The sequence below is a fragment of the Oratosquilla oratoria genome, chromosome 32 (genome assembly GCF_046742065.1).
Source record: "Oratosquilla oratoria isolate Oo_2021 chromosome 32, ASM4674206v1, whole genome shotgun sequence".
Classification (NCBI taxonomy): Eukaryota; Metazoa; Arthropoda; class Malacostraca; order Stomatopoda; family Squillidae; genus Oratosquilla; species Oratosquilla oratoria.
Window position 1 is genome coordinate 11,166,870 of NC_134808.1, and position 16,749 is coordinate 11,183,618.

The 16,749-nt window shown below is 39.1% G+C and overlaps 1 protein-coding gene across 8 annotated transcripts in view; it reads left to right on the forward strand.

Annotated features, from left to right (window-relative positions):
- Positions 1–16,749, forward strand: part of Septin1 (Septin 1) — a 231,472-nt gene that overhangs the window by 54,307 nt on the left and 160,416 nt on the right. For 3 of the 8 annotated variants that reach the window (XM_076213809.1, XM_076213811.1, XM_076213808.1), the window contains exon 3: positions 15,104–15,209. In XM_076213809.1, coding sequence (XP_076069924.1) covers positions 15,104–15,209 — 106 coding nt within the window. Of the gene's footprint in view, positions 1–446; positions 722–854; positions 983–15,103; positions 15,210–16,749 lie in introns of those variants that run through there. The other 5 variants (XM_076213807.1, XM_076213810.1, XM_076213812.1 and 2 more) reach the window with 4 other exon arrangements.

A 16,749-nucleotide genomic window follows, 5' to 3' on the forward strand; every position in this document is an offset into this window, starting at 1 on the left:
AATCATTGTTCGTGCAAACTTAGTTCTGGTTAAGATCCAGAATGCGATGCAGTGATAACGTTGTGCATAAATTCAATGAATGTGTCAAAGGGATTATGAATCTCGGTCAACTTGAACAAAAGAGTTACAAGAATCTGGAACTAATTTTTCAACATTGAAAGATAGTGAAGTTTGAATTGTAAGTTAGTCTCTAACTTAACCCTCGGACAAGTAATGATAAAATATAAAAAGACTAAGAAAATCTCAAATAGAGGAGGCCATTGACTAGTTTGCGAACAAGTTGGAAATGTAAAGAGAATTTATTTTTTTGTGAATAACTCGAGGTATGAGCAAAACATCCTGCCACACCCATTCCCGCCACTGCGCGACTGTATTCGGCTCTAAGAAATAACATTATAGATGTATAAATATATGTATGTATGTATATATATTTCTTGGACCAAATATGGTAATACAACTTACATGACAGCATGTTTCTTAATATAGTTTTAGTATTGAATCTAGCTATGATAGTAATAAAATTGAAAAATAAATTACATGATGGAAATGTAGATCTTCATTTGTTAGTCAGACTGAAGTTGTCCGTTTGTCAACAACACAGTTGGGTATGAGAATCCATCTCACGTCAAAAGAAGTGACCGCTCATGCTGTTTTATAATTCACAAAATTTCTCAGTGTCCATGATCGGTTGATTTGAAGTATCATAATGTCAACGGATTCGGTAAGACTGTTACCGACATTTGTTAGTGTAGAACGTAAGACCCGTACAGGAAATTGTCATAATCGGGAATAGTCACATAGTGGGGTTTTGGCAGTATCGTGTGTTGACGTATCTGTAATTTACAAATGTTAATTTCTTTGGATTTGTACTGTTGCCCGCCGTCAAGGATACATGCAGTTTAATGAAGCGGATCTCATTCGTTCGTTTTTTATGTCTTATCACAATTCCCAATCTTCAATCGGATAAAACGGGCAGTGCTAGGTGGGGCCTCAATAACTGTTCTTAATAATATTAAATTCCTTGTGGTACATGTGGTATTAACATAGTAATGAGAACTCACTCAAGTGTGAACATGGCTGGGTTTGGACACATGGCTCTCTAAAGTGCTTTGGCCTTTCATATCATACTCAACCTTTAAAAAAAAATAGACTACTTTTCCTATTATGAATGTATATCTTTTTGCCCTAATTTTAACAATGGCAATGTTTGCAAGAAGGCAACTCATATTTCAGAAATGGGCAAGGGACTGAGCCATGCTAATACTACATAGCTCTGATGTTCTAGTCACTCAGTCTGCTGACCCAGGGCAGTGGACAGGATGCAGGGATGACCCGTCATCCAGGAGGTGCCAAGATAAGAGGGAGGGTGGAAGGGAGTGGAATGTATAGGAAATGGAATGTGTGGGAGTGGTTTCTATGCCTTTTTCTTTTTGGCTACCCCCCATGTAGGGGGAAAAAGCCTTTGGCATACATATGTAATTGTGTGTATGTAGGAATATTGTACTGAAAGTGGCTGTGCAATAGCCAACTCAGTGATAATTAGAGGCCTAGACTCAAACATTCAATCACATCCCAAGAAGTTTATTGATGTGTCTTTCCTGTGTCTTAACATCAAAAACAAGTTTTGCTTGAAGAACAATCAGCTTCAGACAATTATACTCAACTGAAGCTGCACTATGTTCTGTGATAAATGATTTAATTCTTTTGATGGATGATAGAAAGTGTGGTGTTCTGATCCTTTTGAACTTGAGTGCCGCTTTTGATACTGTGGTGCATAGTTTGTTAGTGAAAGATCTTGAAAATATTGGTGTTGAAGGTAAGGCAATGGAGCTTATGAAGGACTACATTGAAAGGAGAAACTATTCAATATTGTGTACAGAAAGGAGATTCCTTGTCTGGAACCCAGAATCTCTTAATTAAGAGGGGTTCCACAAGGTGGTGTACTGGGTCCTATTCTTTTTTTGTATGTATACAATTGAACTATCATATGTATTAAATAAAGAGACATGGATAGCTAGGTCAACATGAAAATGGAATTCCTGATATTTGAGCTGAAGTAGTTCTCATGGGATGCAAAAAGTCTCTATGAGTATAATGCAATTTGAATTATCCATCTAGCTGTCCTTGTTCTCGAGATATTGCATTTTGAATGGAATTAAATCGGGCCTATTTTGTCCCCGGAAATCGGGCCGAAACGTGCGGTCTGACGAATCGCCGATCGAACGTAAACAATGACGGTTTTTGCTGACAGGCACAATTTTATATAAAAATTTAGCATATGGTTGCATTATTTGACTTTATTATTTTCTTTAAGATGTGTGATTTCCATGTAACTTGATCATAGAATTACGTTTTTATCCTCTGCAAAATTACCCACCACAGCTACGAATACCTTCAAATTACATGAACATCACACATTTTAAAGAAAATAGTTTGAATAATTCAACTATATGCAAGCTATTACACTAATAACACAATAGTAACAAACTTAATAGTGTAGTTTGATCCATACCACCAGTGATCATAGATAGCGGGCAGGACGAATCGTAGCTGTGGTCCGTAATATTACGGAGGATAAAAACGTAACTTCTCTTTGATCAAATTACATGAAAATCACACATTTTAAAGAAAATAGTTCAAATAATTCAACTATAAGTCTATTACGCTAATAACATAATAGTAAGAAACTTAATAGAGTGAAGTTTGATAAGATGGAGGGTAGATGTTGATGTTGTTATCCGATAATCCGACCCGATAAATTAAAAAAACTAATTAATACCTCCGATTTCTCAGCTCTACCGTAACATGCTGCCTTTATTTTGGTATTAGAATAATCCGCGATACTAGTAGTTTTTCTTTATTATGGTCAGTTGCCACAATCGTAAATATGTTAGCTCATCTTTTACGTTGAAACATATGCCAATTTTCGATTTACTGCTGAATGCAGGCCGCCATGTTTATCTTATGTTTTTATTGACCGACATGTAACTGATGATGTGAATGTTTGAAATTTACTACGATCGTAGTAAATACACTCGCACAACATTTTTATTAATTAACTTTCCCGCGGTATATAAATTTGGCCGTTTGAATGGCGTGCGCATAAAATGACGCGCTATTGTGCTCGTCATCGACGGTGGCGCCTCTGGTGGTGTTTGACCTACCTAACATGGAGTAAGCTTGAAGCTATTTGGAGATGATACTCAGTATTATTTAACGTTCAATAATGTTGATGACACAGTAAGAAAGCTAAGAGATTATGATGGAAATTAAGGAACGTATGGGTTTGAAACAGTAAAAATTGAATGAAGATAAAACTGTCTGTTGGAAAAAGAAATTTGAGTAGGCTGGAGGTTATTCAAAGTTTAAATATCGGAGGAAGTGAGGTTGATGCAAGTAAATCAGCGAAGGATTTAGGAGTGTTGATAGACAGAAACCTATCCATGAAAGAACAAATAGACAAAAGGGTTAGAATGGCAGGCTATCACCTGAAAAACATTCCATTTGTAAAGAAATATATTTACGAGTCTTCATTGAGAAACCTGAAACACCATCATGCTATTAGTAGACTAGACTACTGTAATTCATTACAGTATGGATTGCCAAACTACCAGCTAAGGAAATTACAGTACATCATGAACAGGGCTGCTAGATTAATAGAAGGTGAGGCAAGGCATGACAGAATTACACCTGTACTGATAGAGCTTCATTAACTTCCGAATAAAGCCAGAATTATATTTAGAATTTGTGTTATGGTATACCAGAGAGTTTTATAAAGTGTAATAAATTATCAGAATGATGATATAAGGTGTGACTCCCAGAGCATTAGAAAGACGGAGTGGGAGTCGAGAATAAATATACAAAAGTAAAAGTAAAGTTCAAGGAAATTGGGTTCTATTCCAGTATTACACAAACACATTGGTAAAATTCAGGAATCACTCAAACATGGATATTTAACATGGAATTTACATTGTCTGATAGCTCCTTATATACCCTAACCCACCCTAACCTAACAACCATTTTATAGAAAAATTGTATCTTTGAAGCACTCAATCTATGACATATTGTCAGTATCCAAGGTTTCAAAGATAAACTTGAGACATTCCTGTTCTCTGAATGTTATATGGAAGACCTCACTGTCAAAGAGGAATACAGATTATAAAGTTGAAGTAGATCTTAACCCCTTCCATACGGTGCCGCACACGTAGGCGTCATGGACTTAGATCTCTGTGGCAACAACCAATGCCAGCCGTACGACGTGTCGTAATAATACTCGCATCATAAAATATAGTCACCGCTTATATCGATCGTTCTCTCTTCACCCGTGAATTTTGATAACCATAGAAAATGCGATTACAAAAGAATTAGAAAGAATGTCATTATGGAGGGGCGACTACAATAAATATAATCAAGACGCCGATATGGCAGCCTCGCGAATACACTCGCTCCCCATGACGCCTACGTGTGCGGCCCCGTATGGAAGGGGTTAATTGATGTGAGGGTCTTGCGGAGCACCATTGGTGGAGTGGGACCAGATCAAGAAGAACTACAAGTAACAAGTAAAAATGTGTTTGCATGATACTAGAATAATACCAACATATTTTGTTGCTTCTTTCTTTTTGCCTTTGAAAGATTATTTTTTCTTTGGAATGGTTAGGTTATATTAGGTTAGGAGCTATTGGCCAATATAAATTTCATTTGTTAGCATGATTCTGGAGTTTTAACACAAATTGTACCAGATTATTTTGTGCCAAAATTTAGGATACGGCATCCAGGTAGGCTTCATGGGTCCGAAGAGACTAAAGTGTTGATAATATTTACATGGGGCCTTCCGTAGCTCGGTTGGTAGAGCAGGTGTATGGTACAGGTGGAGATTTGGCATCTGTTTGACTTTTGGCCACAGCGTAGAGGTTAGGAAGGGCATCCACACTGAGTAATGGCATCTGACTGCTGCTCACCTCAGACCAAAGGTGACTTGGACATCACTTTGTGATACATTAGCTTCCTGGTGGGTATTGTCACTGCAGTGGCATACCATGGACAATGTCTCCTGTGTTCATGTATGAGTAGTTCCAGACCAAACGCAAGGTTGAGATCTGTGTGTACACCAGTCACACAAACCAGTCATCACCCCAGACCTCGACAGGGTGGCAATTCTTCATGTGGGCTATCCTAGGGTGACAATTCTTCATGTGGGCCATCCTGGGTTTACAATTCTTTGGATGTACAAGTTGATGACAATAAGCTTAACTCCCATTCAACCTGACCTAATCTTTATTCCACTGTTGATGTTGGGCTTGTTGAATGACTGTTCTTCAGGTGGGGTCTCATGGGGTGATGATTCTTCAGGTGGGTGTTCTGCGGTTACAGTTCTTCATGTGACCCAAAAAAATTATGTCATGAAAGGCTCAACATTGAAGCAGCATGAAATTCTTAGAGTGTCTTCTCAAAGATCAGATATGAAATACTCCAATGCTAGAATTTTCTCGTAGTAGTGTTCTGTCTTGGATGTTTTGCAGACATTGCTGCTGCATTGTAAAAGCAAGGGAGACCCTGGAGACCAGCAGAACTTAAATTGTTAGTGACAACAATGTCTTACATATATAAAAAACATTGGGATAAGGAAGATGGGAGAGAACAAAAGCAATGATAGTGAATGGTGGGATGAAAAGGTGAAGGCAGTGGTAGAAGAAAAGAAATGAGGATTGATTACAATGTAAAATTGGGAAAGTGTAGGAGAGGTACAAGAAGAGAGAAGCTAAACATATGGTGAGGAAGACAGAGGAGGGCAATTGTAAAATAGGGTAGGAGTTGACAATTTTATAAACAAAAGGCGTTTTGGAAGGAAGTGAAGAGAGTAGGGGGTGTGAAATAGAGAGAAAAAGATGAAAGATGCAGATGGACAGAAGTTAATGGAAATGAAGGCATTAATCAATTCAGTATGACTTGAATTCTCGCATGCAGCATTGGCTGCCATATGTAAATTGCATCACACTACTTGCATTATAAAGTCACTGCTCTATTACTCATTCTTTTTTACTCTGAGTAATGATAAACACAGAAGACATGATCTAACCAGTTCACAGAATCAGGGGTTAACTCATGTACAACTACAAAAAATATATACGTAATCAAGATGCCGATACTGGCATCCACGTGTACCCACTGATAATGGAGTTTTGAAGAAGTACAAATAGAATATCAAAGAAATACAAAATTGGTGAAGAGAAAATGAAAAAATGAGCTCGGAAAGGGACCTAGGAGTAATTGTCACCAAACAAGCATATCAGCCAAATAGTTGGAGAAACCTCCAATCTACTAAGGCCAATGAAAGAGGCTTTTGACTATTTAGTCAATAGGTACCTCTTTCTTTTCTTTGTTCCAGAGTGTAATTACAGCTCTGACAATCTCTCCTCATATGACAATTAGATATGTAAATGTTATTGTGGCAAAGTAGCATGCAGTTGATACTTTAGGGTCTGTATGGGGCGCCCCTACAGACCAGAGCCACACATAATTTTGTCTATGATAGAGGAAAACTCTGTTCATAGAGAAATGATGACACTTTTATACTACGACTGTCCCTCCGTTATGCTGTCCCCCATTCCCTTGTTGCTGTCCTGTACCATTTCTCTGAGTATTCATTTTATGTTTTTGCTGACCCTGTGGTGGGGGAAGAGAATGCTACCACCAAGTTTTCCCACTTGAGTCGTAAAAGGTGACAAAAAAGGGATGGGATTAGGAGTCCTACTACCTGTAGCCCCGAAAGGGGACATTCCTAAAAACAAAAGAAAAGGCATAAGAGGGTCTGGGAGTTTTCCAACCAGTATCCTAAGGTTTGGGTCTTTTAATGTGCGTGGATGTGGTACAGATGAGAGTCAGAGGGAAGAGATTGGTAGTATATTTGTGAGAAGAAAGATGGATGTGCTGGTTTTGAGTGAAACTAAAATGAAAGGAAAGGGCAACTGTGAGTTTGGGAGGTACTCGGGAGTGAAGAGGTGATGAGGGAGAGAAGGGGTGGCTATACTAGTAAGTGAAGAGATAAGTAAGCGGGTAGTGGAGTGGAAGGAAGTTTCATCAAGGTTGATGTGGATGAAGGTGAAGCTGGGAAGGGAGATGTGGGTTTTTGTAAGTGCGTATGGACTTGGTAGTGAGAAGAGCGTAGAGGAAAGGGAGGCTTTTTGGGTAGATATAAATGAGTGTATAGAGGGATTAGGGAGAAATGTCAATGTAGTTGTATTGGGAGACCTTAATGCTAGGGTAGGAAATGAGTCAATAGACGGAGTGATTGGGAAGTATGGAGTTCCCGGTAAAAATCATAGTGGAGAGTTGATGGTGTAGATGTGTCTTGAAAGATAGTTGATGATAGCTAATACAGTATTTAAGAAGAAAGTCAAGCATAAGTACACATGGGAGAGAGTGGTGGATGGAAGGGTGGCAGATAGAGCATTAATGGACTATATAGTGGTGACCAGGAGTATGGTAGGAAGAGTTAAGGATGTACATGTTCTAAGGGGAGAGAGCGGGGGAATATCAGATCATTTTCTGGTGGAAGGTAAAATGAGAGTGGAGAAAGAGGAAAAGGACAGAAGGTAGGGAGGTACTTAGAGTGAACTGCTTAAATGAGGAAAAAAAGGAGAGTGAGTTTAAGAAGAAAATGAAAGAGCAGTGGGAGGGAGTAAAGGATAGAGTAGAACTAGGAGTGGAGGAGGAATGGGGTTGGTTCTAGGAGGGAGTCATAAGGTGTACAAAGATGGTGTGTGGAACAAGGAGGGCGGGAGGAAAAAGAAGGAAGGGTAGTGAGTGGTGGGATGAGGAAGCAAAGAAATGTGTAGAAGAAAAGAAGCAGGCATTCATAGATTGGCTGCAAATTAGGACGAGGGAATCGTCTGAGAGGTACAAAGTAAAGAGAAAGGAAGCTAAGCATAAGATAAAGGAAGCAAAGAGGAGAGCAGATGTGAAATGGGGTAAGAGTATGACAGAAAATTTTGAAAGGAATAAAAAGATATTTTGAAGGAAATTAAAAAAGAAAAAGGAAGCAAATCAAGTAGAGAGGAAAAGCTAAAAGGTGCAGATAGAGAGATGATAATGGAAGAGAAGGCAATTAGAGGAAGGTGGGCAGAGTATTTTAGGGAGTTGCTAAATATGAAGGAGGATAGGGAGGGAAAGGTAGTTGCAGTGGGAAGTGCTAAGAAAATGAGAGTGATGAGTGAGGAAAATGGAGGAGAAATAGGGAAGGATGAAGTGAAAGCAGCTGTTAAGATGATGAGAGCAGGTAAGGCACCTGGTCTGGATGGATGCCATGCAGAATGTCTGAAGAAAGGAGGTACAGTGATGGTGAGGGTAGAGTGCCGGAGGACTGGAGGAGTGCCTGTATAGTTCCACTTTACAAAGGAAAGGGGGACAAGTGTGAGTGTAGTAGTTTCAGAGGGATCAGCTTGTTGAGTGTAGTTGGGAAGGCGTATGGGAGGGTCTTGATTGAGAGGATTAGGAGAGGAACAGAGGGAATAATTGGTGAGGAACAGTGCGGGTTTAGGACAGGTAGAGGTTGTGTAGATCAGAGCTTTGTGGTAAGACAGATATGTGAGAAAGCAATAGGAAAAGGTGAGGATGTTTTTTGGGCTTTTATGGATCTGGAAAAGGATTATGACAGGGTAGATAGGAAGGCACTGTGGGAGGTACTGCAGATATATGGGATAGGAGGAAAGCTGTTAAGAGCAGTCAAGAGTTTTTACAAGAGTAGTAGAGCTTGTGTTAGGATTAGATATGGAGAGAGTGAATGGTTCGAGGTAAAGGTGGGACTTCTTCAGGGATGTGTTATGTCACCCTGGCTGTTCAATCTTTACATGGATGGGGCAGTGCGAGAGGTGAATGCAAGGGTAGTGGTTCGGGGGTTGGAGATGATTAAAGAAAATGGAGAAAAGTGGGAGGTGAGCCAGCTGTTGTTTCCTGATGACACTGCACTTGTAGCAGGATCAGAGGAGGGATTGAGGAAGTTAGTGACAGAGTTTGAGAAGGTGTGTGAAAGAAGGAAGGTGAAGATAAATGTGGGTAAAAGTAAGGTGATGAGATGTACAAGGGGAGAGAGTGATAGCAGGCTGGAGGTGAGCATTAAGGGTGAAAGACTAGAGGAAGTGGATAGTTTTAGATATTTTGGTGCAAATGTGGCAGGAAAGGGAGGAGTGGGGGTGGAGGTAGAATGTAGATTGAGAGAAGCGAGTAAATGCCTTGGTGGATTGAAAAGTGTAATGAGAAATAGACATCTGGGAATGGATGCTAAGAGGTTATATGAATGAGTGATTGTACCAACAGCATTGTACGGGGCAGAAACATGGAACATGAGAGAGGAAGAGAGAAGGAGTTTGAATGTGTTTGAGATGAAATGTCTGAGAAGTATGATAGGGGTTACTAGGCTAGATAGAGTAAGAAATGAGGAGGTGAGGAGGAGAACAGGGGTGGAAAGGGAGCTGGGAGATAGGGTTGATGAGAGAGTATTAGGATGGTTTAGACACATGGAAAGAATGAGTGAAGAAAGACTAGTAAAAGAAGTATGGAAGGCAGAGGTGGAAGGAGTGAAAATGAGGGGGAGTCCTAGGATGAGATGGATGGATGGGGTGAAAGGGGCATTACAAAAGAGAGGAATGTCTGTGGATGAAGGACGTGAGAGGACAGAAGATAGGGGTGAATGGAGGGGGGCTGTGTATAGATGATGCTATGGTGCATGAGGGGGAGTGGGTGGGGGGTGGGTAGGTATGTGTGAGAAGAAAATTGACGCAACCCAAAGGGATTTCTCCCCGTCTTCTCCTTTTCTGCATGAGGGGACGGAGTGGGGGGGGTCGCCAAATTTATGAAGCGGCCTTGCTGTGGATGCGCTGTATCTTGCGACACTGCTTCTGACCCAGGGCAGTGGACAGGATGCAGGGATGACCCATCATCCAGGAGGTGCCAAGATAAGAGGGAGGGAGGAGGATGGAGGGGAGTGGAATATATAGGAAATGGAATGGGTGGGAATGGTTTCTATGCCTTTTTCTTTGTGTACCCCTAATGTAGGGGGAAAAAGCCTTTGGTATATGTATGTATGATGCATGTATTTATTAAATTTTAAACCGATTCAATTTTTAATTATACTATCATTTATTGAATATACCTTTTACATGGATGGGGTGGTGCGAGAGGTGAATGCTAGGGTAGTGGGTCAGGGATTGGAGATGGTTAAAGAAAATGGAGAAAAGTGGGAGGTGAGCCAGCTGTTGTTTGCGGACGACACTGCTCTTGTGGCAGGGTCAGAGGAGGGATTGAGGAAGCTGGTGGCAGAGTTTGGGAGAGTATGTGATAGAAGAAAGCTAAAGATAAATGTGGGTAAAAGTAAGGTGATGAGATGTACAAGGGGTGAAAGTGGCAGTAGACTGGAAGTGAACATTAAGGGAGAGCGACTGGAGGAAGTGGATAGTTTTAGATACTTGGGTGCAAGTGTAGCTGGAAAAGGTGGAGTGAAGGTGGAGGTAGAATGTAGATTGAGAGAAGTGAGTAAATGCCTTGGTGGTTTAAAGAGTGTAATGAGGAATAGACATTTGGGAATGGATGCGAAGAGGAGACTGTATGAAGGAGTGATTGTGCCAACAGCACTGTATGGGGCAGAAACGTGGAACATAAGAGAAGAAGAGAGAAGGAGTTTGAATGTGTTTGAGATGAGGTGTCTGAGAAGTATGGTGGGGGTTACTAGGCTGGATAGAGTGAGAAATGAGGAGGTGAGGAGGAGAACAGGGGTGAAAAAGGATTTGGGAGATAGGGTTGATGAAAGAATATTAGGATGGTTTGGACACATGGAAAGAATGAGTGAAGAAAGACTAGTAAAAGAGGTATGGAAGGCAGATGTGGAGGGAGTGAACATGAGGGGACGTCCTAGGATGAGGTGGATGGATGGGGTGAAGGGGGCTTTGGGGAAGAGGGGACTGTCTGTTGAGGAAGGAAGGGAGAGGACGGAAGACAGAGGTGAGTGGAGAATGGTTTTATATGGATGATGTTGTGACTGCATGAGGAGGAATGGGCGGGGGGGTGGGGTAGTATGTGTGAGTAAATTTTGACGCAGCCCGAAGGGATTTCTGCCCGTCCTCTCCTTATATGCAAAGGGGGACGGAGAGGGGGGGTCGCCGATTAAATGAAGCGGCCTTGCTGTGGATGTGCTGTGTCTTGCGACACTGCTTCTGACCCAGGGCGGTGGGCAGGGTGCAGGGATGACCCGTCATCCAGGAGGTGCTCAGATAAGAGGGAGGGTGGGAGGGGTGTGGAGTGTATTTAGGGATGAAATGGGTGGGAGTGTTTTTATGCCTTTCCCTTTTTGGCTACCTCCCTTGGAAGGGGGAAAAAGCCTTGGTATATGTATGTATGTATGTACCTTTATATAAATTCAATTTCTATACAGTATAGCATAATGCTTTTTAAATAGATAATTGTCTTTAAAAAAAATTCAAAACAATTATTATCCATGATTTCAACTATAATATCAACAATTTCAACATAATTTAAACAATTTCAACTATAAATCTACAAACCCTTTCCCGAAAAATAAAAGATATGCCGACATTAATGCACGCATAAGGAATATTGTTGATAATTATAGAAATGCCCATGATCAATTAGTATATTTGAAGTCTGTTGCGTATAATATGCAAATATTTTAAATAAATTTCTAAATATGTAAATGCTATTTGAATAATCATTTATTGAATTTTTAATCGATTCAATTTTTAATTATACTATCATTTACTAAATATACCTTTATATAAATTTGATTTCTATATAGCATAATGCTTGTTAGATAAGTAATTGTCTTTTAAAAAAAATTCAAGACAATTATTATCCATAATTTCAACTATAAATCATTGTCTTTTAAAAAATATATATTTTTCAAAACAATTATTATCCTTAATTTCAAACATAAATCTTCATTGTCTTTTAAAAAAAAAGATTGATTTTTCAAAACAATTCTTATCCTTAATTTCAACTATAAATCAACAAACATATGTTGAAAAGAATGGGCAATATTCCCATATTGGCAATGCTCCCATGTTGGCAATATTCCGTGCATGCCTGAATATACAGATGCTCCTCAACTTACGTTTTAGTTACGTTCCGAACGACCGAACGTAAGTTGAAAATGAACATAAGTTGTTACTATACTATACATCGGTAAATTCTATTACCGTATCTTATAAAACACCCCTAAATCATTAATTAGACACATAACATTGTAAGATAATAACATTAATTTCAAATAGATTAAATTCAAGCAACATAAATTGAGATGGTGGAGGAGGAGGCAAGGCATGTTCAATTTGTCGTCTGCGCAATGTAAACAATAGACGCAGCGTCGTGCGCAAGTATCATTTGAACTACGGAGAGCGCGGTAAACTAAAAAAATTCACTCCAATTTTTTTTTTTTACCGTCAGTTCAAACGTAAAATAAAAAAAAAGTAAAACGAATGAACGTAAGTAGAGGAGCGTCTGTAAATGCAAAGCTAGGTGTTTCCGTCAAACTTATCAAAGAAGTGCTGCACATCAGAGTTCATTTCTAGCCGTCCATTCCAGCCTGTGGTTTGTGTGTATTTACCTAGTTGTATTTACCTGGTTGTATTTTGCGGGAAGGGGAGCTATGCTCGTGTTGTCCCGCCATTGTATCTCTCAGTGTCTAGTTTGCTTTTAAACTCATGAATGGTTTTTGCGCTTACTATTTCATTATCCAGTTTGTTCCAAGTGTCTAAAACTCTATGTGGAAAACTGTTTTTCTTCAGTTCTCTTCTATAGCTGTGTTTTCTTAATTTCCTTCCATGTCCTCTTGTGTTTCTCTTGTCCCAGTTTAGTAATTCTTCTCTATCAAGTATCTCTGTGCCTTTCATGATTCTGTAGATGGTCAGTAGGTCTCTTCTCTCTCTTCTTTGCTCCAGTGTCGGTAGCTCCAGTTTAGCCAATCTCTCCTCGTATGATAGGTTTGCAAGTGCAGGTGCCATTTTTGTAGCTTCTCTTTGGATTCTTTCTATTTTCTTTATGTTCTTTTTGGTACTGGGGGACTACAATGTCGCCGCATACTCTAGTCTAGGCCTTATCAATGTAACCAATATTTTTTTTATCATGTCTTCGTCCAGGTAAGCAAAAGCCACTTTTATTGATCTGAGCAAGTTGTAAGTCTCCCTGACAATTTTGTTAATCTGTGTATCATAGGACAAGTCGTTTGTGATAATAACTCCCAAGTCTTTTTCGGATCCTACTTTCTTTACTTCCTTGGTTCCAATTGTGTATTTTCTTGATATTCTGTTTTTGCTTTTTCCAAACTCCATTATGCTACACTTCTTAGTATTAAAATCCACTTCCCATTTCTGACTCCAGTTCCATACCCTATTCAGATCTTCTTGCAGTGCTTCACAGTCCTTATCAGTTTCTACTTTCCTTAACAGTTTGGCATCATCAGCAAAGAAGCTCATGTAAATGTTCACGCCCTCGTCCATATCATTCATATAGATAGCAAACATTATTGGAGCCAGTACAGATCCTTGCGGTACTCCACTGATCACCTCTTTCCAATCTGAATATTTTTCTCTGAGTACTATTCTCATCTTTCTTCCAGTCAGGAAGTCCTCCATCCATTTTAGTTGGTTCCCTCGTATTCCTCCTATGTGTTCCAGTTTTTTTAGTAGTTTTCTGTGTGGTACTTTGTCAAATGCTTTTTGCAAGTCTAGGAATGCACAATCAGCCCATCTGTTTCTATTAGTCTCGAGTAGAAGCATATGAAGTTTGTGGTGCATGATCTACCTTGTCTGAACCCGAATTGTCTTGGGTTTAATATGTTGTTATCTTCTAGGTGTTTTACCCATCTATTCTTGATGATTTTCTCACAAATTTTGGCTATAGTGCTTGTTAGTGATACTGGTCTATAGTTGGTGGGTTCTTCCTTGTTTCCTCCTTTATATATTGGTACAATGTTAGCATTTTTCCAGTCATTAGGTATCTTTCCTTCCTTGAGTGAGCTATTTATTATGATGTGTATTTTGTCCGTTAGCTCTTCTTTGCAATCTTTTAGAATCCAATTTGCAATTCCATCCGGGCCATGTGATTTTCTGATGTCCAATTTTGATAGATGTTTGATATTTCTTTTTGTGGTGTAAATTCACTCATCCGAGGAGAATGTTTGTTATTATCTACGTCCCAATTTTGTGTGTGTGTATGTATATATTATTGTTTATTTATTTTTATTTGTTATTGTTATTATTTTTTATTTATCTATTATTTTTTTAAAGGTACCACTATTAAACCACCTTGGGCCACTTAAACTTATGTTCATTTTTCTTCTTGAACAGTGTACTCCCTACCATTATTTTCCTTTCAATAGACATCTCTAATATCTCTGCCACAATTTATTTGTGCCACCCCATACCTCCCTAATACTCCATCTACTGTACCATTAAGATCTCCCAACACCACTATATCACATTTCTCCCAAAAATCTCCACACACATTTAAGTCACTCCAAAATAGTTCTCTCTCCTCACTTTGCCCACTGCCAAGGCCATATACACTTATAAATGCCCAGATCTCCCATCCCAATCTAACCTTAACCCACTTTATCCTTGATAATACTTCTGTCCAGTCCACCACAGACGTACCTTTCTCACCACTTACCAACAGTGCCACTCCTTCCTCCCCCACCCTTTCACCACTCCTGACACCCTACCTATCACACTCCAACATTCCAGTTCACCTTTCCCTTTCAGTTTTGTTCCAGTCAATGCGAACATATATATTTTTCTTCTCAATAACATACAACTAATCTCTTCTCTTTTGCTGTCATCCATTTCACATTTATACATATTTAAAGACTCAATTACTCGGGTTTTGGTTGGAGTCATCCTCCCAGACTACCAGACCCTTCCAAATCCTCTCCCATTTAGTTGCTATACATATGGGAATACAGTGGTGGCCTTCTCTTCTTCCACCACAGGGGAAAGTAATAATACAGAATTATCGTGATTTCATATCTGATGGAAAGGGATGCAGAACTAGTCATTTATTTGTAGAATAAGCATTTTAATGTTTCAATTTTCCTTTGCAGTTTAGTAGTCCAGACATGCCAGGATATGTAGGCTTTGCAAATCTACCAAATCAAATTCACCGCAAGAGTGTGAAGAGGGGCTTTGAATTTACTCTTATGGTAGTAGGTGAGTATATACTTGACCATGACAAAAACTAGTAGCTAAATTTGTTATATATAACTATATACTCATGTAAAGTTCAATTGTTAGATATATTTTAAGCAGAAATTAGGTGTCAACTATTACAAGAGGGGTTAAAATTCATGTCTGGTATGATTAAAAAAATTATACAGGCCAGATCTCTATATGAAATAACAAAAGGAAAAAAAAAAAGTATACCTACTATCAAAAATCTGTCCTTCCTAGATTTTACAGTGGCTATACTTCTTTTTCCTTCTGTTATTTTATATAGAGATCTGAATGGCAGAATGATGAGATGAAGGCAGTAGTAGAAGAGAATGAGCAATCATATGTGGAGTGGTTACAAGGTAGGACTCAGGAAGCATATGAGAGATACAAGAAAAAGAGGGGAGAAGCAAAATGTAAATCAGACACGAAATGGACTAGGATAAGGCTCTATTCAAACAAGTGGTTTGAGCCGTGCAGAAACTGTGGCAGTACCATATGGTCAATGAAAAACTGTAAGGCTGTGTGTAAATACCTCCATTGACTTATTTTGTAATTGAACCTCTAGTGTGAACAGTGCCTAAGGCTATCATATAAAAATCTAATTACAATTTTAGAAGGAAAATAGTGGAGTCCTCTCTCATGAAACAGTTACTGAATTTGAATTACCATTACCTGCTTAACCTCTTCAGTACGGTTCAAAATCTCGCGGGCAGCATTAGCTGCCAGACGTACGATGTGTCGTAATAATACTCGCATCATAAAATATAGTCACCGCTTATATCGATCGTTCTCTCTTTCACCCGTGAATTTTGATAACCATAGAAAATGTGATGAAGACAGTTTAGAGAGTGTCATTACGCAGGGGCAACTACAATAAATATAATCAAGACGCCGATATGGCAGCCTCGCATATCCACTTGCTCCTCATGCCGCCTACGTATGTGGCACCGTATGGAAGGGGTTAAAAGTAAATAAACTTGTTTTTAAAATTGGCCACGTAGACATGCTGCCATCCTTGACAAACATGTAACCTGATATGAACAGTGGGCTTGAGCCTCTGCATGTCCCCACCATGTATCTCCTGACATGTATAAACCTTACTACCACTGTGTACAGTTCTACAGAAGAGGACCACAGACAATGGTTATAATATACAAATCACCTTTCAGGCAAAGTAGTGGAATCAATATAACTTTGACTCCGACTCCATTTCCAACTCCTTTATTTTTTGAGATACTGACTCTGACTCCAAATCCTCTATATATATAGAATTACTTCAATTAACCCATCCTGTTTATACAAATCAGTTTCAACCTCAACCATTGTCTTGTGCCAGCCAATTTTTTAATCATCTTGTAATGCTTAAAACTCAAATTATTCATAACACTAATATAATGAAACCCTAATTATAAACTTTTAGCTGAAAAAAAATATTTCTAACACTTTATTAGGTAAATTCATCTTACATCTATTGTGTTCAAAATTAAAAACTCCAATTTCATCTGGAGACTACCAAAAAGAGTTATATGTAAAGGTT